The 23,179-nt window shown below is 40.5% G+C and overlaps 1 protein-coding gene across 9 annotated transcripts in view; it reads left to right on the forward strand.

Annotated features, from left to right (window-relative positions):
* Positions 1–23,179, forward strand: part of MYO5A (myosin VA) — a 263,746-nt gene that overhangs the window by 117,540 nt on the left and 123,027 nt on the right. For all 9 annotated transcript variants that reach the window (XM_037833939.1, XM_037833940.1, XM_037833944.1 and 6 more), the window contains exons 5-6: positions 6,458–6,614; positions 11,689–11,832. In XM_037833939.1, the coding sequence (XP_037689867.1) occupies positions 6,458–6,614; positions 11,689–11,832 (301 nt within the window). The remainder of the gene's footprint in view (positions 1–6,457; positions 6,615–11,688; positions 11,833–23,179) is intronic.

The following is a 23,179-nucleotide window of genomic DNA, read 5'->3' on the forward strand; positions in this document are numbered from 1 at the left end:
AGGAGTTCTTTTTACTATGCTTGCAATTTCCTCTAATTTTGAAATCAAAATCAGAAATAAAGTTATCAAAAAGGGTTGATTATAAAGAGTCAAGAGTAGTTGTGGGGTGTAACTCTACCCAGCTCTACCACACTAGTCATCAACCTAGGACAAGCCATCTAACCTCTCTATGCTATTGTTTCTCCAAAGAGGAAAAGATGTCTGTCCTCTTACTTCAGAGGTAAAAATTATATTAGATGATAAATACAAAAAAAAAGATTAAGTAGTATTCAAATATAAGCTATACTATCATCATATCATCAGTATTATGGAATTTTATGTGTGGATTTTCTTTCATCTACTTTAGCCTCTCATCTGGTTTTGCTACTTTTGACTTCTGTTAATTGCTTGGTTTTTCCTTTCGGGTGGCCCTTTCTTTCATTTGGTTATATGGTCCCTGAATGTTTCACTGTCCTAAGGTTCACTGGCCAAGTGGACATCTAGTGTTAACAGAGTATAAAATCCTTCCTCTTACCAACTGAGACTCAGATGCCATGTGGTGCCAAGTATCCTATTTGTGCAAATGGACTTCAAATAATCTATATTGCTGATAAGGAGAAATTTATGTATGTTATATCAAAGTGGATTAATTTATATTAATAATAATTACATTTTCAGATGCCTGCTCTATGCCAAGCATGGTGTCAGGCATGTTACCTCTAATCTTAATTCCATTTCTGGGAGCAGACATCACCACCCTTGCTTTTCAAGTGAGGAAACTGAAGAAAGTAACTTGTTCAGGCTGGAAAGCTAATAGATGGTCTCTAGGAGCTGAGATTTGAATACAGCTCTGAGATTCTGAAGTCTTTTCTGTCATTTAATTTTTTTATTTTTAACTACGTGGCCCTATAACAGATTTATACCCTCAAATTAACATTGTGTAGTTCTATTTCTACACCTTTAATTCAGTCTAAAATATCCTTCTATATGTTCCTTTATCTGCCTGATTTCTATGTATCTTCATGATTCCACTCAAGTTTCACTTTCAGACCACCTCAGCTCAAATCAAATGATTCATCTTCAGAATTCTCAATTTTATGAGCTACTCATTTTAGGACTGATTGAATACCACCTACTCTATAAGTTGCAGTAGGAATACAATATAGTATGTATAAAAAGCACTGCAGTTTGTAAAACTGATAATATTGTTTATTTTTGTTATGACATCTTTTTCTGTTGCATAGACTGGGTACTTTTGGAATAGAAAATTCAAGTTGACATGAGACAGACTTCTCACCAGCAATTGAATGACTTCAGTACATATCTCTAGTGAACCATTGTTTTCGTTTCCTGAATAGCTTCTCTTCCTCTCTAAAGCACAGCTTTCACCAGTGCCAGTATCCTCTATTATAGTAAATAGTTACCTTTCAGAAAATAAAACTGTATATTGTAATTGTGAACTGTCTAGTATCAACTTTAGAGATTGTCTTTTCTTCTTAGAACTAATCAAAAACAGAAATAAAAGAGAGAGCAGAGCAGCTTGATTTTGATGAGTGGTAATAATGTGGAAAAAACAGCATCTCTCTAACAAGAGAGAGAGGGGTTAGTCTCAAGTGAAGCCACATCTTTAATTCACCGCAGTCAAAACAAAGCTTCAGAAGAAAATATTACATTAACTTAATATTTTCTCTTTTGAACAAGGATCGCATAAAGGGAGAAACAATTAGATTAATTGCCTGCCTGTACGTAAGTAAAACTATAGATTTTGTTTCAAATGAACATGTTCTCCTATAAGCTAAAACTTTAAACCTAGGTGCTTGGACCCTTGACTAGAGTACATGGCAACACCCAGTAGGTGGTTATCAGAGAGTCAACATTGTCATGGGTGCATATATTAAATTGTGCTCCACATGAGTCAGGTCACAGGTCAGCATTACCTAGTATCTTTATTAATCACCTGGATAGGAATTGAAAGTAAGCTCATTAAGCTTGCGGAGGACAAGTTGATTGTCTGGGAAGATATGAATAGTATTCAATATGACCATGCTAAACTAGAGAGATCACAGTTTTAGAAGAGTAAAGTTCAAAAGGAAAATCTGTAAAAGAATATACCTGATACAAAATGAAAATTTTATGGATATAATATAAGGAAAGTCTGGAAGGACTAAATAGATATGGGTCACTAAGGACCGTTCAAGGAAAATAGACTGAAGTGTAAACCTCTCTCCTTAATCAACCCATAGTGGTTATGCTATTCTTGAATAATTTTTTTCCTCAGGTTTCAGGTGCCTTAGCATAGTTTAATTCCAATTCCTTCTTCCCACACAACTTGGTCCTCTCCTAATTATGTAAGAGTCAGTTCAGGCACCATTTTCTATTAAAAGACTTTCCTGACACCCCCTCCCCACATCTCCTACTGGTGCATGCCCTTCTCCATGCTTTCATAGTATCCTGGGTACGCTTCTTTTATAGGAATCACTCCACTGTATTTTACCTGTGTACTTTTTGGTCTCCCTCAATATGCTATGACCTTAGAGTTTTTTATCTCCATCCAACTGGTGGCACATTGTGGCTTCTCATTAAATGTTTGCTGAATGAATGAATAAAACAGTACTTTCAGATGTGGGCTTTTAATGCATACCCAGGAATTCTGGAGCCACCATTGATTGAAATAGGTCGGAAGAGCTTACCTCTACTCCAAGACACCTAGTGCCCAGGCTATTTAGGATCATTGTAGAGACCCTTGAAAGGACTGGCCAAGCCAAAAAATCACATACCTCTGGATCTCTGGTTCATACATCCAGAGGATGTTCCAGAGTGACCTGTCCTTGATGAGATACGGAGAATCTCTTCCTTGATTTGGTTTTATCAGACCCTTGAAGTAATACCTACATCCTAAAAGTAGAGTGGAGGTTCTTTTAATGCAAGGACACAACTAACCAAAAGATTGTGAATAGAGACTGATCAGCTAGTCAAGATTTAAATAATAAATAATATATAACAATCTAAAGCCCATAGCTCAAATGAATAGAAGAGGGTAGACTTTAATATGCACCTTGAAACCCTAAAATTTTTATCTGGGATGTTTTTGTCTGCTTTCTCCCAATTGTACTTTTCTTATTTTTCCCTTTGCATATGTCTTTATCCTTTTCTTATGTCCTCCCCTTCTACTTTGTATGTCTCTGTTTAGTCCCTAGTCCTGTCTGTCTCTTGCTCGTCCTATCTTTTCAGCATTTCTTCCCATGGCCACATGGTACTGAAGGACATTTTAAAGATTTTATTGTACTTATTTTATAAACATTTCTTTTCTTGTTCTTAATTTAAAAGCAGGTCAATAGATTATTTTGTATTTTTTATTTGTAACCCTTTGTTGATTTTGGCCACCACTGGATCAGTGGCCCTCCAGAGAAAATATATTACTCATCTCAGTTATAGCCATTCAGGACCACCTGAGTATCTGTAGGCCTGTCCCATTTCAATTGTCCTTGATCCCAAGAGTTCACCGTGGCTTAGATTATAGGCTGTGGCCAACCCAACATCTGAAAAGTCACCCCCAGTGTTAGTTCAACTTTTAGTTCATGGTACTTTAGAATTTGAGAGGACCTTATATGCAATATAATCTTACAAAGATGAGAAAACTGCAACCAAGAGAGGTCAAGCAGTTGCTCAAAGCTATGAAGCTGGTAAATGGCAGAGTTAGAAATAGAATTGAGATTCAGAGTGATTTTTTAAGAGTGGTACTTTTAATATATTGGAATGTTCTACTAGACTTGGGAAACAAGGGAAGCCTCTCTGCCAAAAAAGGCAGGAAAATGTAAATAAGGGAGACTAAAGGTCCCTTAAAAACATTTAAAAACTCTTGGTCATATGCTTAAATCCTGGGAAAGAAAATGTATTTATGGTGTGTGTTTGACATCAGTGTGTGTGTATTTGTGCAGATCTCTGTGATTAGTGTGAACAATACTTGATTTTACTACTTTAACATCTTTTTCTCCCCTCATTATAGGAAAGGGCTATTATATAAGAGTTTGCAGATTTTTTTATGCAACGTTTTGTAGTTAAGACTTGAAATAACTTTTCAAAGGCAGAGCAATTTAGGATAGCAGTCTCCATTAAAATTTCCTTTTCATCAGATTGCTGGCAGTCTCTTTACCCTGTGTGCTATTGGGAGGGATGCTTAGAGGGATGTCAGACCAGGTGTAGTGACAGAACTGAGCATGCAGGAATTGGCAAGAGTTCATTTTTCTGATCGTACTCTGGAACAGAATCATAAGATGCTGATATTGTCCTTGATTAATGTATCTAAAAAGATAAATTCTGAGGACATTTTCAATGACTGAAAAAAACCCAAAGAGAACTGTTATAAAGCAAGTTATCTTGAATTCAGCCATGAATGAGCACAGGCAATGGGAGTATCCAGTTCAGTCTAGAAATTTGAATAAATAGGAGAGGAGATGGTAAGTGTGAAGTTCAAGGAGTGTTTCCTGAGAATGAACTTGTACTATGAGAATTAGACATTCCTTAGGTCACCTATGTCTTCCTGATTTTCCCTACAACCTGGGAGACAGAGCATCAGGAATGGGTTGCAACATGGTCCTGGTAATATATTATGAATGTACTTAATCAGGCCTTACCTGGATATTCCTACTGTATTTTTCAAGTTCTGTAAAATATGGCTGCAATCCACATATCTCAAAGAAAGAACCATTTCTTTAGAATAATCCTAAATTTCTACTTTAGAAATTTATTACCAAGTATTATTGATTCTACCACTTTTATCCCTCTCAAATCCATCTACCTCTTTATTCAGATTTTCATTATTTTTCTTCTGGACCCCTTGTCTCTCATATTCTACATTTCTGCCAGAGTGGTTTTACTGATTGGGTTGTGTTATTCTCTTGTTTAAAACCCTGCAATGGTATGGTACGACCTTTAGGTAAAGTTCAAATTCCCTAACATCTCATGTGACACTTTTATGATCTGGTTCTTGCTAATTTCTCCAACCTTATCTGCCGTTATTCTGTGTTCCAGTAAAACTGAATTATCTGCTCGCTCTTACTTCTCAATCACCTCAGCCTTCATTTATGCTCTTTTGCCTGGGATATTCTCTTCTAACTTCTCCATTTCTTGCTTGCCCTCTCCTACTCATCTTTCTAGACCTTGCTCTTACTTATCTTTCCAGTAGCTTCCCTGATCACCCCTTCCTTTTCTCAATGCCCCATCATGTGTATTATAATCTTAAGTTACTGGTCTGCCTTTCCTAAGACTATCAACCACTTGAGGGCACAGTTCATGGCTTATGTAACTTGCACCTCTTGGTATTTGCCACAACATTCAGCACATAGTATGTGTTTGGTAAATATTTGATGAGTAAGTAAATCTCTTTTAAAAAAACAAGATAATCTTCCATAATGGAAAAATCTCTCCATCTTGTGACCTTTTAGGATATTTCCACGAAAAGCCTTTAAAGTCTCTTTGTAAAGGTAGGATTTACACTATACCACGCTTATGTACCTGTTCAGCTATTTTGATGAATTAAAACAGGCTGCTAGTTTCATCTCAGGAAATGGAAGTTTCCTACTTCTGCTCTAATAAAAATCATAACCAAAGCAGGAAGATTTATTCCAAGGCTTGGTTGTTCATTGAAATTTTGTTTACTTATGATCAATAAACATTTATTGAGTACTTGTGATATGTCAGGCTCTGAAATTGATGCTGGGTATCAAAGATAAAGAAGACATAGGTCCTCAACCTCAAAGAAATGATAGTCTTGTGATCCATTTTAACACTTAGTGTTTTTGAGTAATTGTGTGAACAAATTAAAGATGTAATACTAACTAGTCTTTGAATTCTGAGATGATCAATACTAGGTAAACACTAGTTTTTAGTCTTATTAATACCTTTTCAGACATGAATTGTAGCTTGACATATTTGAGTGAAACCATCTAGCAGATGGATCATGTTAAGAGCTGGAGTTGGTGGGAGTTACAGCTTAATGGGCTATTAGCCAATGGACAGTGTGAAGTATAGTTTAGTTTGTAAATGATTTTAGTAGTTATAATTAAATAGAATTTTCCTCTAAATTCTTTTGCTGCATCTCCAAAGAATATCTCCTTTCTCTTCAAAGGTGGTTGACAGCAGTATTGTAAGATACTCTCTAAAGTAATTCTCTAAAAATAAAATAATATGCTTGATATATATATATATATACAAAAATATTCAGAGACTCTCCAGTACAGAGTCATCCTTAGATGTGAAGCTCTCTAATTTAATGTTTGATATCTTCTCCCTCTCTGTTCCATTGTTAGCCTACAAGTAATTATTCTTATTAGAAAATATTCTTAGGTTTCTTTCCACATTGTTGGATGTATGAACCAGCAGAAACTCATTGTGTGTGATTGATGAGAATAGAGTGTAAATACTGATAATCACATTTAGAAGTGGGCAGCGTTGGTAGTTACTCTTCTTTGTTTTACAGAGATGAACGAAATCAGTCCATCATTGTAAGCGGAGAGTCTGGGGCAGGTAAAACAGTCTCAGCTAAATATGCCATGAGGTACTTTGCAACTGTAAGTGGTTCTGCCAGTGAGGCCAATGTTGAGGAAAAAGTCTTGGCCTCCAACCCCATCATGGAGGTAAGACAGCAGCATCCTTGGCCTTTTTACTGTATTATATTCTCTTAAGAAACATGCTAAAAAATTGAGTGACACAACACTTGCCTTATAGTCTGGAGTCTCCTAGCCAATAAAAATTGGAAAATAATTTCCTTGAGGTCTAGAAAAAGTGAAGATTGAGCAAGGTAGACATTTTGAATAAAGCCCAGCTATAGAAGAATCGACTTGAGTGCATCATCCTGCATTTTTTTTAACCTATCACTGAATTGTTACCTCCAAATAGAATGGAATGGTCCTTCATTTCTTAACGTGTTTTTTTTTTTCACTAATTAATTGACTCATACCTATTGCTCCTTGTTCAGATTACTAATTTCCCCCCAGTTCTGAGTTCTTATTTATGCTCCTTCAAAAACATTCGATTAACTATACTCATACGTGAATGAGTTTCATTTTACCTTTGCCAACATTTTGTTTTCTGTACTTAGTCCAGCCTGTTTAGCTATAATTTTTTTTCCATATTTCAACTATAGACTTAAATCATGTTTTCAGCTTCGACATTTGTAAACATTTTTCTTTTTCTGTCAAGCACATCCCATAGCTTTAGATTAGAAAAGTGAATTCAGTAACAATAAATTTATGAAAGGGAAGAACTATGAAAGGATGTCCTTTCAAAAGTAGAATACTTATACAAAGTAGAAATGCTTATGCCAAAGAGAAGGGAACTAGTTATATGAATAAGAATTTGCGTATTGAAGAGTTTGTAACTAGAGAACTATTTGTCTGTTAATGTGATTTTAGGAAAGTTGCATTTTGTAAGAAGTCCCATTAAATGGAGAGAAATAAATTTCATTAGATGGAAGAAAATGAGTTTGGACATGCAGAAACAAACCTTTCTTGTTGAAAACTCAAATCAGCATTTTTACTCCTGTTTTTTCCCTTTGTCAAGCCTTATTTGTCACCCAAACACAGATGGTGTTAGAATTGACCTGGTGCACCTGTGGTACAAGTGGTTTTTGAATAATCTGTCCAGAGGTAATTGTGTCTGGTTTGCAGTGCTGTGTGTGACTCTTCAACAATATGCGATATCTTGCCTACAGGGCTGTCTCCTAGCAGCAGGACTTCTCTGTTCATGGGATCAAAAGGCCAAGATATGCTGGGGAATTTGAGAGGCCTCCTGGGTTGGGATCATTATAGAAAGGGATCTGGAAAAGTTTTCTAAAATAGCATGGACTGAAGAGAACAGAGGCTTGTGCCAGAAGGGAGTGGTGGAGATTATTTTTTACCTTTTTTTAAAAAAATTGAGTTTTATTGAAATGTATTCACATACCATACAGTCATCCAAAGTGTACAGTCAGTTGTTAACAGTACCATCATACAGTTGTGCATTCATCACCACCATCACTTTTTGAATATTTTCATTACTCCAAAAAAAAAAGAATAAAAATAAAAGTAAAAAAGAACAGTGATGGAGCTTTTAAGCAAATATTAATATTTTGAAAGAATTTGAGCTACAGATATAGTGCTGGATGTCACTGGTATTAATATTAGGGAAATATAATTTCTTGGGCCAGTTTTTGGTTTTTGATCAGAAAACAACAGGGCTTTGTGTCCTGTCATTGTTTTGACTGGTTTTGGTCATAACAACAAATTCATAGTAATAGTGCATGCCATTCTGATCCCTATTATTAAAATACCCAAAGTCTTGTTTGGGATGGCATCAGAGAATCCCATCTATTCTAGGCCTGTACCATTTAAAACTAGAATTTGAAGTTGCCTTAAGGTAGCTTAAGTCTGGAATCACTCAAGATACTTCAAAGTTTGAATGAACTATTTTATGACCCTGTTTCATTTCCTTTCAAAAAGCAGCTGCATTGAATTTTATATAACACAGATTTGAGTTGTGTTAGTAGGAATAAAATTAAACATTTAGAATGGCCACAGATATACTTTTAAATATATAGTTATAAGGAATTTGCCATTTGCTGGGATAAAGAAAAAAGATAAGGGAATCGGTTATTCTTAGCGACAGGATTCCTTCTATATTATTGTTAGTCCATCTGCAGGAATTTAGATTAAGAAAAGCTTGGTAAAGAGTTGGAGAACTAATTTTCAACGATTACAAAAGAGGGCATCACAATTTGAAAGGTTAAAATGGAATACGGAGCCAAAGAATGGTGACAAAGGGGCTATGTTACAGGAGGGAAACGTAGGTAAAATATTGATTATGTAGCCTCAAAAATTTGTAATTAAAAAAATTTGTAATTTTAAACCTGCTTCAAGGCTATATGTCTATATTAGAGCTTTACTGTGCCATCAAAAAAGAAATGTCTGGGTCTCCTGTGATCTGCTGAAATTTCTAGTTGGATAATGAACATCCTATGTGGTTAACATCATAGCCCAATGACTAAAGGATTTGCGTATTATCCTGAAGAAAGCAAGCTCCTCATCTTCAGCATACGCTCCTTTTGCAAAATTTGAATGATGCACAGAGAAATTATTCTTATTGCTCTGTTTTCAAACATTTTCTTTTTCTTCCTTTTCTCCTGGAAATGTTCATTCTAAGATGGGAGGCAGGAAGATTCTTGGGGCAGCCTGGATCTTAGGTTCTTTTTCATCTTCAAATAACCATAGTTGAAGATTTTCATCTCTGCTTAGTGAAGAAGAGTGACTCACTGAACATTTTCACTAAAATCAATAGTAAATCAAGATCACAAAATTCCTCCCTTCCTTTAGCAGTTTCTTGCTGATTAAAATGAAAATAGATTACAGGAGGCTATTGTGAATGCAGTATTTGTAAGGCAGAGGGAGCAATTAGGGAGAATGGACAAAAGGTAGTGTTTATATATGGAACCTTCTTTCCATATCAGGTTCAGGGATTGAAATCAGAGGACCCTAGAGATCATCCATTCCAATCAGTTTCACTTGGGGACTCTAAGGTTCCTCAGAGAGATTACATGATGGCCAGTTGGTAGTAGGGCTTCTATTTGCTCCTTCTACCATTCTTTGCTATATGTTTAAGTACATTTTACTCAGAGATAAAAAGGTCTGTTTTGACCCTAGCCTCCTTACTGCCTCTTCTCACAGAGGGTAGCATAGCTTTGGCAGGTTCGCTGCCCAATACCTACCCTGAGTAGATGGGAGAGACGTGACATGTGGAAGATGGGATAAGAGTCAGGGAGGGAGGAGAAACTGTGAACCACTTGCTCAGTCACTGGCAGGAAAGTGCTTAGAACAGTGCCTAGTAAGCACTCACTAAATAGTACTGCTGCTACTACTTCTACAACATTTAACCCTTCATCTCCTCTTTGACAGAATATATTATGTTGAGAAAAAATAATGCATTTATCATTAATTTCCTTTGCTAATCAAAAGAAAAATGGGAATGTAGGGAGACTTTGTTGTGGTTTTTTTTTGTAATATCAGGACAGGAAATATCTGAGTAAATGTTTGAATAGTTAAATTTTCTCAGGCTACATTAGGTCACTCTGTAATTTTGCTGAGAAGATAGCACCATTCTTACTTCTACATATGATTTTGAACTGTTAATCTGAAATATAGCAGTGTCCTCAGTGCCAAAACAAAATAGGATAATACGTGTCCTCTATTTCAGAGATTTTCTTTGATCAGGGAACCTAATGCATTGACTTTTGTAACTACTATTTTCATCATTTGTATTTTTATTGCCCTTTTAACACTCCAGAGCAATTTCACATCTTTCTTTCTGCTGTGGTTTCAATATACTAATCAAAATGATCACAGGCTTTGCACAAGTGAAACACTTTAATCTAACATGAAATTAGATTATTCAACATTTAATATATGCATTATGTGAACAGATGCTTTTCTAAGTGCACCTTTTTTATTTATTTTTTGCTTTGCCTTAAGTGAAAAATTTTTAGAAGCGTATTACCTAAATCAGAAAGCAGTACATATGCCATTTAAATTTTTATGGTTATATAAAAAATTTAGCAGAAAGTTACATTCTCTGCATTCTGTAGCAGATGTTTTGCAAGTTAGATACCAGGTTTTTGTTTCCTGGCTGCTAAAACAAATACCATGCACTGGATTGGCTTACACAACAGGAATTTAATGGCTCATGATTTTGAGGCTAGAAGAAGTCCAAAATCAAGGCATCATCAACACAATGATTTCTTCCTGAAGACTGTGGCATTCTGGAACTGGCTGCTGGGGATCCTTGGTCCTTGGCTTTTCTGTCACATGACAATGCACAAGGCCGCTTCTCCTGGCTTCTCCTTCACTTCCTAGTTCTGTTGACCTCCAGCTCATCTTTGCTCCCTGGGGCTTTCTCTCTCTGTGGCCTTCCTATAGTAGGATTAAGGCTCATCCTGATTGAGTTGAGCCTCATGTTAGCTGAAGTAACCTCATCAAAAGGTCTTATTTTTAATAGATTCATAACCACAGGAATATATTAAGATTGAGAACACATTTGCCTGCAGTACATAGCTCCAAGCCACCAAAACTATCAAAATCCGAAGACAAATTTTATTCTTTCTGAAAATGGCATTTGATTTGATTGGGTAATACTAATACTCCAGTAATAAGCAGTTCAATTGGGCCCATGTTGCTACAGGATAAGACAACAGGACCTTCTGACTAAAAAGACACTGAATACCAGAGCAACATTTTCAAGAATATATTAATTTTTGCTTTAACTAGCTTATTTACATAAAACTGACTAAATCTTTCCAGAAATCAAAGCCCTGATGTTTAACCAAGGGGCTCATGCCTTTGCAGCTCCTAACCCCATCTGTTTTCTTTCTTTGCTGGCATGAATTACTATGTTGAGATGCCCCAAATGGTATATGAACGTGTCCCAACCGCTTGGCTCAGTTTTGCTGTTTCCGAAAATCATTTTTGTGAGAATAACAGGGCAGTTAAGAATTATTAACATATATCTTTGTGGTTGTGCAGTGGGCAAAGCATATGCCTATGTCTGCAGGGGCAAAATTGGTTCTCTTCTTTAAATGATCAGTTTTAAAAGACTGTTTTTACTCTTTCTCTCCCTGAACAAATTTTATAAATGTCATGTCATGAATTGCACTTCTGAAGTCTCGTTTTCTCCCTTGCTTCTTAGTCAATTGGAAATGCTAAAACAACCAGAAATGATAATAGCAGCCGTTTTGGGAAGTATATTGAGATTGGTTTTGATAAAAGATATCGAATCATTGGTGCCAATATGAGAACTTACCTCTTAGAGAAATCCAGAGTGGTGTTCCAGGTAAGCCAGACATGTACACATATGTTCTTGTTTCAGATTGCTATGTAATTTCAGAGCCTATGCTTGCTGTTATGTATTTTATATCCAGTTATTCTTGAATATGTCATGATAACATTACTACAGACTGCAATTGAATTAATGAGTGTACAATGGTGCCTCTTAGAGACAAGGAAGTACTCATTGGACTAATAACTTTGGGGACTCGGCACTTATTTAGGTTTAATATTTTTTACTTGTTCTTGCAGATGCTTATAGGAAAAGCTTAGTTAAAAAAGAGATGCTATTAGCTTAATCTTGTCTATCATATTTCCTAATTGATAGGGCAATGGTCTATGACTTCAGTGAGTTAATAGTTTGACCTTGGTTCAAGAAAAAAAATATCCTTGTCCTCTTTCCTTCTTTTTTCTCCTTTCTTAGAATATAATATTGCTTAGATACAATAGTGGGGGTTGAAAAAATCTTTGCAACTCAGTTGTGAACACAGTTGATAAACATCATGCTAATGCATCTGTGTAGGATTTGTATTCACTTATGTGCTCTTGGTCCTTGTTTATCTGTAAGTGTGAAATATTACATATTTACATCATTGGCAGGCATACATTTACATATTTGCAGGTAAACTAAGGGAGTGTGGATTTATCACTGGAAAACTCCTGGTAGAGGGCTCCTAGTAACCCGTTGCATACCTCATGGAGTGCCATCCAGGTTTTCAGTAGTCCCTTAACTATATACCCACTTCATTGAGTTTTTTTTTTTTTTTTTATTAAGTTCAGTTTTATTGAAATACATTCACACACCATACAATCATCCATGATATACAATCCACTGTCCACAGTATGATAACATAGTTATGCGTTCATCACCACAGTCTATCTCTGAACATTTTCCTTACATCAGAAAGAACCAGAACAAGAATAAAAAATAAAAGTGAAAAAAACACCCAAATCATCCCCCCATCCCACCCCTTTTGTCCTTTAGTTTTTATCCCCATTCCTCCACTCATCCATACACTAGATAAAGGGGGTGTGATCCACAAGGTCTTCACAATCACACTGTCACCCCTTGTAATCTACATTATTATATAATTGTCTTCAGGAGTCCAGACTGCTGGGTTGGAGTTTGGTAGTTTCAGGTATTTACTTCTAGCTATTCCAATACATTAAAGCCTAAGAGGTGTTATCTATATAGTGCATAAGAATGTCCACCAGAGTGACCTCTCGACTCCATTTGGAACCTCTCAGCCACTGAAACCATTTTGTCTCATTTTGCATCCCCCTTTTGGTCTAGAAGATACTCTCAGTCCCACGATGCCGGGTCCACATTCATCCCCGGGAGTCATACTCTGCGTTGCCAGGGAGATTTACACCCCTGGGAGTCGGGTCCCACGTAGAGGGGAGGGCAGCGAGTTCACCTGTCGAGATGGCTCAGTTAGAGAGAGAGAGGGCCACATCTGAGCAACAAAGAGGCACTCGGGGAGATTCTCAGGCACCATTACATACAACTTCAGACTCTCCTTTGTGGTAATGAGCTTCATAAGGGCAAGTCCCATGCTCGAGGGCTCAGCACATCAAACTGCCAGTTCCAATGTTTGTGACAACATACGCTAGGGGATCAGTATCTCAAAGTTTAGAGATAGGCCTTACAATTCAGGGATAGAGTTAACTGCTGTAAGAACTTACAATCTCGGGACTATTACAATTATTGTGTCCACGTTAGGCTATGTTCTAAGATTCAATTCTGAGTTTACACATTGTAGTTAGTCCATATTGGTGAGGCATCATCCCTCTCACCATGTTTTCTCCAACACTTTTACTCCTATATATATTTTCCTACAATTTTATAGAGTTATATTCACATACCATACATTTATCCACAGTGTACAATCAGTTGTTCATGGTATCATCATAAAGTTGTACATTTATCACCACAATCAGCATTTGAACATACTGATTACTAAAAGGAAAAATTTTTTTTTTAGCAATAAGAAAAAATGATAAAAAGAAAAATAACATGTCATACAATACAATATGACAGCAAATAACACCACTACCAAGAATCCCATATTACTCCCCTATTTCCCCTTCTCATAAACATTTAGCATTGGTGTATTGCCTTTGTTACATTTAATGGAGGTATATTACAATGTTACTGTTGACCATAGACTCCAGTTTGCTTTGATTATGTTTTTTCCTGAATACCATCCCTTTTTCAAATTTCTGCATGGTTGACATTCATTTGCTTTCCCACATGCAAAAACATTTTTATATTTGTATATTTAGTAACAGTCATTGGCCACTCCAGTTTTTGCCACATTATATAGTCCCAGTCTTTATCATCTATCTTTACCTCTGGTGTCATACATTCTCCTATCCCACCTCTTTCAGCTTTACTCACAGACATCTTTGTTCAGTGTACTTATAATACCGTGCTACCATCACACAGTATTATGCTATCTATTTCTGGATCTATGCAATCAATCCTTAACATTCTGTAGTCCTTCAGCATCAAATGGCTGATCTCTGCCCTCTTTCTATCTCCTGGTTGCCTGTGTTGTCAGCTTTTAACTCCCAAAGTTTGTTCATTAATGTCTGTTCATATTAGTGAGACCATACAGAATCTGTCCTTTTGTTTCTGGCTAACTTCACTCAACATAATGTCCTCAAGGTTCATCCACATTATTACATGATCCATGTCTTTGTTCTGTCTTACAGCTGCATAATATTCCATCATGTGTATATACCACAGTTTGTTTATCCACTCGTCCTTTGATGGACATTTGGGCTGTTTCCATCTCTTGGGAATTGTGAATAATGCTGCAATAAACATTGGTTTACAAATGTCTGTTTGTGTCTTAAGTTTCAGTTCCTCTGAGTATATACCCAGCAATGGAATAGCCGGGTCATATGGCAAATCTATATTTAGCTTCCTGAGGAACCTCCATACTGTCTTCCAGAGTGGTTGCACCATTCTACATTCCCACCAACAATGAATAAGTGTGCCTCTTTCTCCACATCCTCTCCAGCACTTGTCATTTTCTGTTTTTTGGATAATGGCCATTCTGGTAGGTGTGAGATGATATCTCATTGTGGTTTTGATTTGCATTTCCTTAATAGCCAGTGAAGTTGAGCATTTTTTCATATGCTTTTGAGCCATTTGTATTTCCTCTTCAGAAAAATGTCTGTTCATGTCTTTTGCCCATTTTTTAATTGGATTGTTTGTCTTTCTGTTATTGAGATGCAGGATTCCTTTATATATTCGGGATATTAAACCCTTATCTGATATGTGGTTTCCAAATATCATCTCCCATTGTGTAGGTTGCCTTTTGACTTTTCTGACAAAGTCCTTTGATGTACAAAAGTGTTTAATTTTGAGGAGATCCCATTTGTCTATTTGTTCTTTGGTTGCTCGTGCCTTGGGTGTGAGGTCTAAGAAACCACCTCCTTTCACAAGATCTTTAAGATATTGCCCTACATTTTCTTCTAAGAGTTTTATGGTCTTGGTGCTAATGTTTAGGTCTTTGATCCACTTTGAGTTAATTTTGGTATAAGGTGTGAGATAGACATCCTCTTTCATTCTTTTGGAAATGGATATCCAGTTCTCCAAACACCATTTATTGAACAGGCTGCTCTTTCCCAGTTGCTTCGGCTTCACTGCCTTATCAAAGATCAGTTGTCCATAGATGTGAGGGTCTACTTCTGAACACTCAATTCGATTCCATTGATCAGTATATCTGTCCTTATGCCAGTACCATGCTGTTTTGAGCACTGTAGCTTTGTAATATGCTTCAAAGTCAGGTAGTGTGAGACCTCCCACTTCACTCCTCTTTCTCAAGACATTTTTGGCTATTCGGGGCATCTTACTCTTCCAAATAAATTTAGTTATTGGTTTTTCTATTTCTGTAAAGTAAGTTTTTGGGATTTGAATTGGTATTGCATTGAATCTGTAAATCAGTTTAGGTAAAATTGCCATCTTAACTATATTTAATCTTCTCATCCATGAACATGGTATGTTCTTCCATTTTTTCAGGTCTTGTTCAATTTCTTTTAGCAGTTTCTTATAGTTTTCTATGTAAAGGTCTTTTGTGTCCTTGGTTAAGTTTATTCCTAAATACTTGATTCTTTTGGTTGCTAATGTAAATGGGACTTTTTTCTTGATTTCCTCCTCTTGTTGCACATTGCTTGTGTATAGGAACACTACAGATTTTTGCGTGTTGATCTTGTAGCCTGCTGTCCGGCGCTTCTCCGCCCCGCCTCGAGTCCTCGGTCGGCCGGCGATGGGGACCAGAGAGATAAGGGGAGAGAGGGTGCGGACAACGTCTTACCCGGAGCACTTGTGATCACTCAGGACTCGCGGTGGTAAAGCAGATAAACTTTTAATGGGACTAGGCAATCATCATCTTTACAGGTTCCACCCGGGGCGAGACACCTCGGGGGAGAACAACCTCGATGCGGCCGTCAGGTACGGCTCCTTGTGGGCTGTCTCCCCGAGCTTTGCCCGGGAACTTTCTTATAAACCTTGCGTGTATCCAATGGGCTAACGCCACGCACACAAGCATGATTGGTGAATACAGCGGGTGGTTACATACATCAGAAGCCGGAAGCAGGATGTGGGCGCCATCTTGGCACCACTCGATGGGCGGGGGGAACTCAAGGGCAGGCTGCAGCTTGTCTACTAGGCCAAATCCGGAAGGTGGCTGCTCACATCTCCCCCTTTTTTGTTTTTTATGCCCCAGTGTCTCCAGTGATGAATGTGCTCCCGTGGACCAAGATGGCCCACAACGTATTTTTTGGTGCTTTGGGGAGTCTGGACTAGGTCCCGGCCATACCAAGGTGGGACCTCTGGCACCGACCAGAATGCTCACTTCATATAGAGACCGGAGAACCCGTGAGCCGGAAACCACGTGGCCCTCCTTGCAGTACTCAGTCTCGCAACTGGGGGACAGGAGGACTAGGAGAAGGTAGCCAGTGCCGAGGGCGTCACTAGGAGCCTCTGTGCAAACGCCAAGGGTCCCGTCTGGCCACAACTAGGACTCTGCGTAAGAGGTCCACCTGAGACAAAAATTAGGGCCACTGGTACCGAATGTTTATATACGAGATTTTTTCATATACTTAGCTGCGAACCTTACCCCCGAATGCCCAGCTTCGAGTGGTTGGGATGGGTGCTGGGCAGAGGGACTATAGTTATCAGGAGGGTTACAGGCAGAGGACATGGCCATCATGGCGGTAACACGTAATTGCTGTTGTCTTTGAAACAAACGCTCCAGCAAACTCTTAACAATGATCAAACCTACTAATAACCCCACAGCAAGAAGAACCCAGTTGGTCAGATTAGGCCAAGAGAACCAGGAGGGAAAAAAGGTCAATATTCCTGGCCCTCTTCCCGGTCTGCTGGGGAGTGGTCGACACCGTCGACATCATTTGACCGCTCATCACGCGAGTTGAGGACTGGATCCAACAGGTCACGTTGGGGGTTTAACGACCCGTCAGGCTGTAGTTCTTTGGTGTTCTCAGGCGACTGCACGGTTCTCACCAATCTCTCCGGTACCCACACTGGTTGGCGTCCTGGTTCCTGGGGAAAGACACAAACAGAGCCTCTGGCCCAGCTGAGCACTGGGTCAGGACCTTTCCATTGCCCCGACAGAACATCCCTCCAACGGACCAGGCCTCTATGCGGAGGACCTGGGGTGGTATGTTGTAGGGCAGGCGTCATGGTTGATGCGTTTTCATTTAAATAATTGTATGTAAATAGGGCGGCAGACAATTGGGCCCTGGGGGACAGACCATGGCCTATTCCCTCCTTTTGCTTTTGCAATAGTTCTTTAATGGTCCTATGCGCTCTCTCGATGACACCCTGCCCCTGAGGGTTGTATGGGATGCCGTGTTTTAGGTTAACTTCCATAACATCACAAAACTTTTGAAAAGCTTTGCTAACGTAAGCCGGGCCGTTGTCTGTCTTAAAGCAAATTTTGAGGCATCCTCAGGGTGAAGTGGGATAGAAAAGAAGCAATCTCTAATGTCTATGACAACAGGCCACCGCTCCGGCAGAGTTGAGAGAAGGGGCAACCCCATCTGGACAGGTCCTAGAGGCTCCATGCAACTATTTATGGCCCTCAAATCATGTAAAAGCCTCCACGCACCTGATTTCTTTTTGATGACGAAGATAGGGGTGTTCCAGGGTGACGTGGAAGGGACGATGTGCCCCCTCTCCAACTGATCTGACACCAAAGCATGCAATGCTGAAAGTTTTTCCTGAGGTAAGGGCCACTGAGGTACCCAGACTGGAGCCTTAACTTTCCATGTTAACTTTATAGGTGTAGGCGGGTATGCACCCTCAGTGGCCCCTAGGAAAAACCCAGGCCTTGTCTACCGGGGTTAGAGTCAGCCTGAATGGGCTTCACGCGCCCTTGCAAGGAGGCTCCCAGCCCCCTGCCCGGGACATATCCCATTCTATTCAGCAACTGTTTAGAAGTTGGAGAGTAACCAGTGGTTAAAGTCACGTCCATTTGAGCTAGAATATCTCTTCCCCATAACGAAACAGGCAGGGCCAGCACATAAGGCTGAAAACTGCCTTGATGCCCTTCCTCATCCTCCCAATGGAGAGTAATGGCGCTCACCATGGGCGCTGAGATTTGGCCGATCCCTCTGATGGTGTCTTCCGCTTGGTTCGTTGGCCAAGCGGGGGGCCAATCTTGCTGTCTTATAATCGACCTATCGGCTCCAGTATCTAACAGACCTAGGAAGGCTCGGCCTTGTACTTTAAGAGTCAGCATGGGTCGAGACTCTAGGGACATCTGAAGACCCTCAAAAACTTCTCCGGAGGACCCAAATCTTTTATTCCCCCTCTGTCCTGGCTTGCTTGGAAAGACTGAATGCAGGCTGGGCAAGAGCAGAAGCTGTGCCAACCTATCGCCCTCTGCAATGACCAGAGTGCCCTGCAGAGACTGCACCATAACCTGGACATTACCCGTGAAATCTGAGTCTACAACACCTGGCACAATTGTTAATCCTCTTAACGCTATGGATGCTCTCCCTAATATAAGCCCCACGGTTCCTACTGGAAGGGGCCCCCTGAAAGAGGTCCCCACCAATTGGACTCCCATAGCTGGGGTTAGCACGAGCCCGGAGGTGGCACGGAGGTCCAATCCTGCTGATCCGGGAGATGCGCGGGTCTGGATGGGGGCCGCATCGTCCGTTGGTGTGTTTGGGGGCCCACCGCAAGGGTGGACCCCCCCTGCCCGTTTTTTGAATCTTGCTCAGGACGACCAGAAAGGCGTACTCCTTGCGCATTGAAGACTGACTTACAGTCCTCGGCGCGGTGAGGCCCCTTGTGGCAGCGGCCACACAGCCTAGTGACTGCACGTGGCCCGCGGAGGTGCTGAACGGCAGGCGGTTGATCTTTATTGGGGCAGTCTCTCTTAAAATGCCCAGACTGGCCACAGCCATAGCATCTTTTTGGCTTTACCTCTAAAGCTCTGGGGTCCTTTGTGTTTACTTGTAAGGAGCTGGCTAACATAGCAGCCAGCCCCGCATTAGTTAACGGGCTGCCAGCGTCCCTGCAAAGCCGAACCCACTCTGTCAAGCTCTTTCCCTTATTCTGTGCCAGGATAACCTTGCACTCCTTATTGCATTGCTCAAAAATCATCTGCTTAACCACAGTTTCTGCAACCATTGGATCTGAGAAAATCCTCTCAGCCGCAGTCTGCATTTTCGCTACAAAATCTACAAAAGGTTCTGTGGGACCCTGGTGTATGCCGCTAAGCGAAGCCTGCGCCTCTCCTTCCCCTGTCAATTTTTTCCAAGCCCCTATGAAACAACGAAAAATTTGGGCATAAACCTCCTGGGGGTATCCTGTCTGATTCTGGGCGTGAGCACCTTTCCCTAAAAGCATATCCGCATTCCACCCGCCGTGCCTTGCCACAGCGTTTCTTGCGGCTTGTTCCTCAGCTAACTCCTCAAACCACGCCTTCCAATCGATAAACCTGCCAGGAGGCAAGCAAGAGCGAGCCAGCTGAAGGATATCTGCAGGTGTATGATTTAGGGCGGAGAGGTTTTCAACCATATTCAGGGTGTAAGGGGCGTTAGGGCCGTACTGATGGACGGCTTGCCTCAGCTCCTTCAAGAGCTTGTAATCATAGGGTTCATGATTACGAGCTTGCTGATTGATAATGACTGGGAACATCTCGGAGGCTGGTTCGGGTTCATTGAGCAGCGGTCGGTAGCCGCCAAGAACGCCAAAAGGTCTGAATGTGGTAAAAGGGCTCCACCTCCAAAAATGCCTCCTATTGGGTGAAGGGTGCGGAGGGTCCGCGTAGTCGGGTGGGGATTCTGGGCATTGCGCGGGAAGGTTAGGGTATGTACTCGGCATGTCCGCCAGAGGGAGCCCTCTATAAGGGCCCTTTACGGAACCGCTGAAACCATCCACCGGATGCAGGTGCATCCTCTGAGGCGCAGCAGCCGTTGCTGGTGGGGCGGAGGGCCGCGTGGGTGAGACAGGAGGCCCCTCTAGGTCAATCAGCGGAGGCGCTTCCGGCCCTTCATCTGCCTCACTCTCAGATTCTGAGTCAGAATTATCAGAACTAGCACTCGACTCCGGCGGCTTGCCCTTATGGGAGCCCTCCGCAGATGAAACAGACTGAGCCTCTTGGAGTGCATGTCGTGCCTGCAACAAGGCGGTAGGCGTAGTTAGGCCTGTGGCTGATTCTAACTCAAGTACTGCACGAACAGTCTCCCATATAAGGACTAGAATCGGGTCCAAACAGACACCCGTTTGGCGCGCTCGGTCTATATCACGACCAAGTTTCATCCAAGAGGGCAGATTAAGGCTGCCAGAACAAGGAAACCAGGGGGCAAAAGTGGCCACATCATCAAAAAATCGCTGGAGAGAGCTTCTCTTAACTGAGATACCCCACTGTTTCAAAAGGGTCTTTAAGGGGGTTAGTAGGGGTGAACTCCCGGACTGCCCCATGCTTGCAGCCGGCACTGTCTTGTAATCACTCGGAGAGCTCTTCCGAGTCCCCGGGGCTACCTGAACGCCCACGGGCCCTAGTCCTCGTATGGAAAGGGGGTGCTTACCTTCTCGCGGTGATCAGTCGCGGAGGTCAAACCACGGATCCCGGGAGCACGTCTCCGTCGGGGCGAGGGGAACGCAAACGAGGTTGCGGGTTCGAAGTTCCCCGTACGGGCCACCACTTGTCCGGCGCTTCTCCGCCCCGCCTCGAGTCCTCGGTCGGCCGGCGATGGGGACCAGAGAGATAAGGGGAGAGAGGGTGCGGACAACGTCTTACCCGGAGCACTTGTGATCACTCAGGACTCGCGGTGGTAAAGCAGATAAACTTTTAATGGGACTAGGCAATCATCATCTTTACAGGTTCCACCCGGGGCGAGACACCTCGGGGGAGAACAACCTCGATGCGGCCGTCAGGTACGGCTCCTTGTGGGCTGTCTCCCCGAGCTTTGCCCGGGAACTTTCTTATAAACCTTGCGTGTATCCAATGGGCTAACGCCACGCACACAAGCATGATTGGTGAATACAGCGGGTGGTTACATACATCAGAAGCCGGAAGCAGGATGTGGGCGCCATCTTGGCACCACTCGATGGGCGGGGGGAACTCAAGGGCAGGCTGCAGCTTGTCTACTAGGCCAAATCCGGAAGGTGGCTGCTCACAGCCTGCTACTTTGCTGTATTCATTGACTAGTTCTAGTAGCTTTGCTGTAGATTCTTCTGGATTTCCTACATATAGAATCATGTCATCTGCAAATAGTGAAAGTTTTACTTCTTCCTCTCCAATTTGGATGCCTTTTATTTCTTTTTCTTGCCTAATTGCTCTAGCTAGAACTTCCAGCACAATGTTGAATAGCAGTGGTGATAGTGGGCATCCCTGTCTTGTTCCTGATCTTAGACGAAAAGCTTTCAGTCTCTGCCCATTGAGTGTGATGTTAGCTGTGGGTTTTTCATATATTGCCTTTATCATATTGAAAAAGTTCCCTTCTATTCCTATCCTTTGAAGTGTTTTCATCAGGAAAGGATGTTGAATTTTGTCAAATGCCTTTTCTGCATCAATCGAGATGATCATGTGGTTCTTCTGCTTTGATTTATTGATGTGGTGTATTACATTAATTGATTTTCTTGTGTTGAACCAGCCTTGCATACCTGGAATAAATCCCACCTGGTCATGGTGTATAATTCTTTTAATGTGCTGCTGGATTCGATTTGCGAGTATTTTGTTGAGGATTTTTGCATCTATATTCATTAAAGAAATTGGTCTATAATTTTCTTTTTTTGTAGTATCTTTGCCTAGTTTTGGTATTAGGGTGATGATGGCTTCATAGAAAGAGTTAGGTAGCTTTCCCTCTTCTTCAATTTTTTTGAATAGATTGAGTAGGATTGGTACTAATTCGTTCTTGAATGCTTGGTAGAATTCACATGTGAAACCATCTGGTCCTGGGCTTTTCCTTTTTGGGAGCTTTTTGATGACTGACTCAATCTCTTTACTTGTGATTGGTTTGTTGAGGTCATCTGTTTCTTCTTGAGTTAATGTTGGTTGTTTATGCTTTTCTAGGAAGTTGTCCATTTCATCTAAGTTGTCTAGTTTATTAGCATATAGTTGCTCATAGTATCTTCTCATTATCTCCTTAATCTCTGCAGGGTCGGTAGTTATATTTCCTTTCCCATTTCTGATTGCATTTATTTGCATCTGCTCTCTCTTTTTTTTTGTTAGCCTAGCCAGTGGTCCATCGATTTTATTGATTTTCTCAAAGAACCAACTTCTGGTTTTGTTGATTCTATTGTTTTCCTGTTCTCAATTGCCTTTATTTCTGCTCTAATCTTTGTTATTTCTTCCCTTCTGCTTGCTTTGGGGTTAGTTTGCTGTTCTTTCTCTAATTCCTCCAGGTGAGCAGTTAACTCTTCAACTTTTGCTCTCTCTTCTCTTTTAATATAGGCATTTAGGGCAATAAATTTCCCTCTCAGCACCACCTTTGCTGCATCCCATAAGTTTTGATAAGTTGTGTTTTCATTGTCATTTGCCTCAAGGTATTTACTGATTTCTCTTGTAATTTCTTCCTTTACCCACTGGTTTTCTAAGAGGGTGTTGTTTAGCCTCCATATGTTTGTGAATTTTATGACCTTCTGCCTTTTATTTATTTCCAACTTCATTCCATTGTGGTCTGAGAACGTGTTTTGTATAATATCAATATTTTTAAATTTGTTGAGACTTGCTTTGTGACCCAACATGTGGTCTATCCTAGAGAATGTTCCATGAGCCCTTGAGAAAAAAGTGTATCCTGCTGTTGTTGGATATAGTGTTCTATAAATGTCTGTCAAGTCTAGTTCATTTATCATACAATTC

The sequence above is a fragment of the Choloepus didactylus genome, chromosome 4, assembly GCF_015220235.1.
Source record: "Choloepus didactylus isolate mChoDid1 chromosome 4, mChoDid1.pri, whole genome shotgun sequence".
NCBI classification, from domain to species: domain Eukaryota; kingdom Metazoa; phylum Chordata; class Mammalia; order Pilosa; family Megalonychidae; genus Choloepus; species Choloepus didactylus.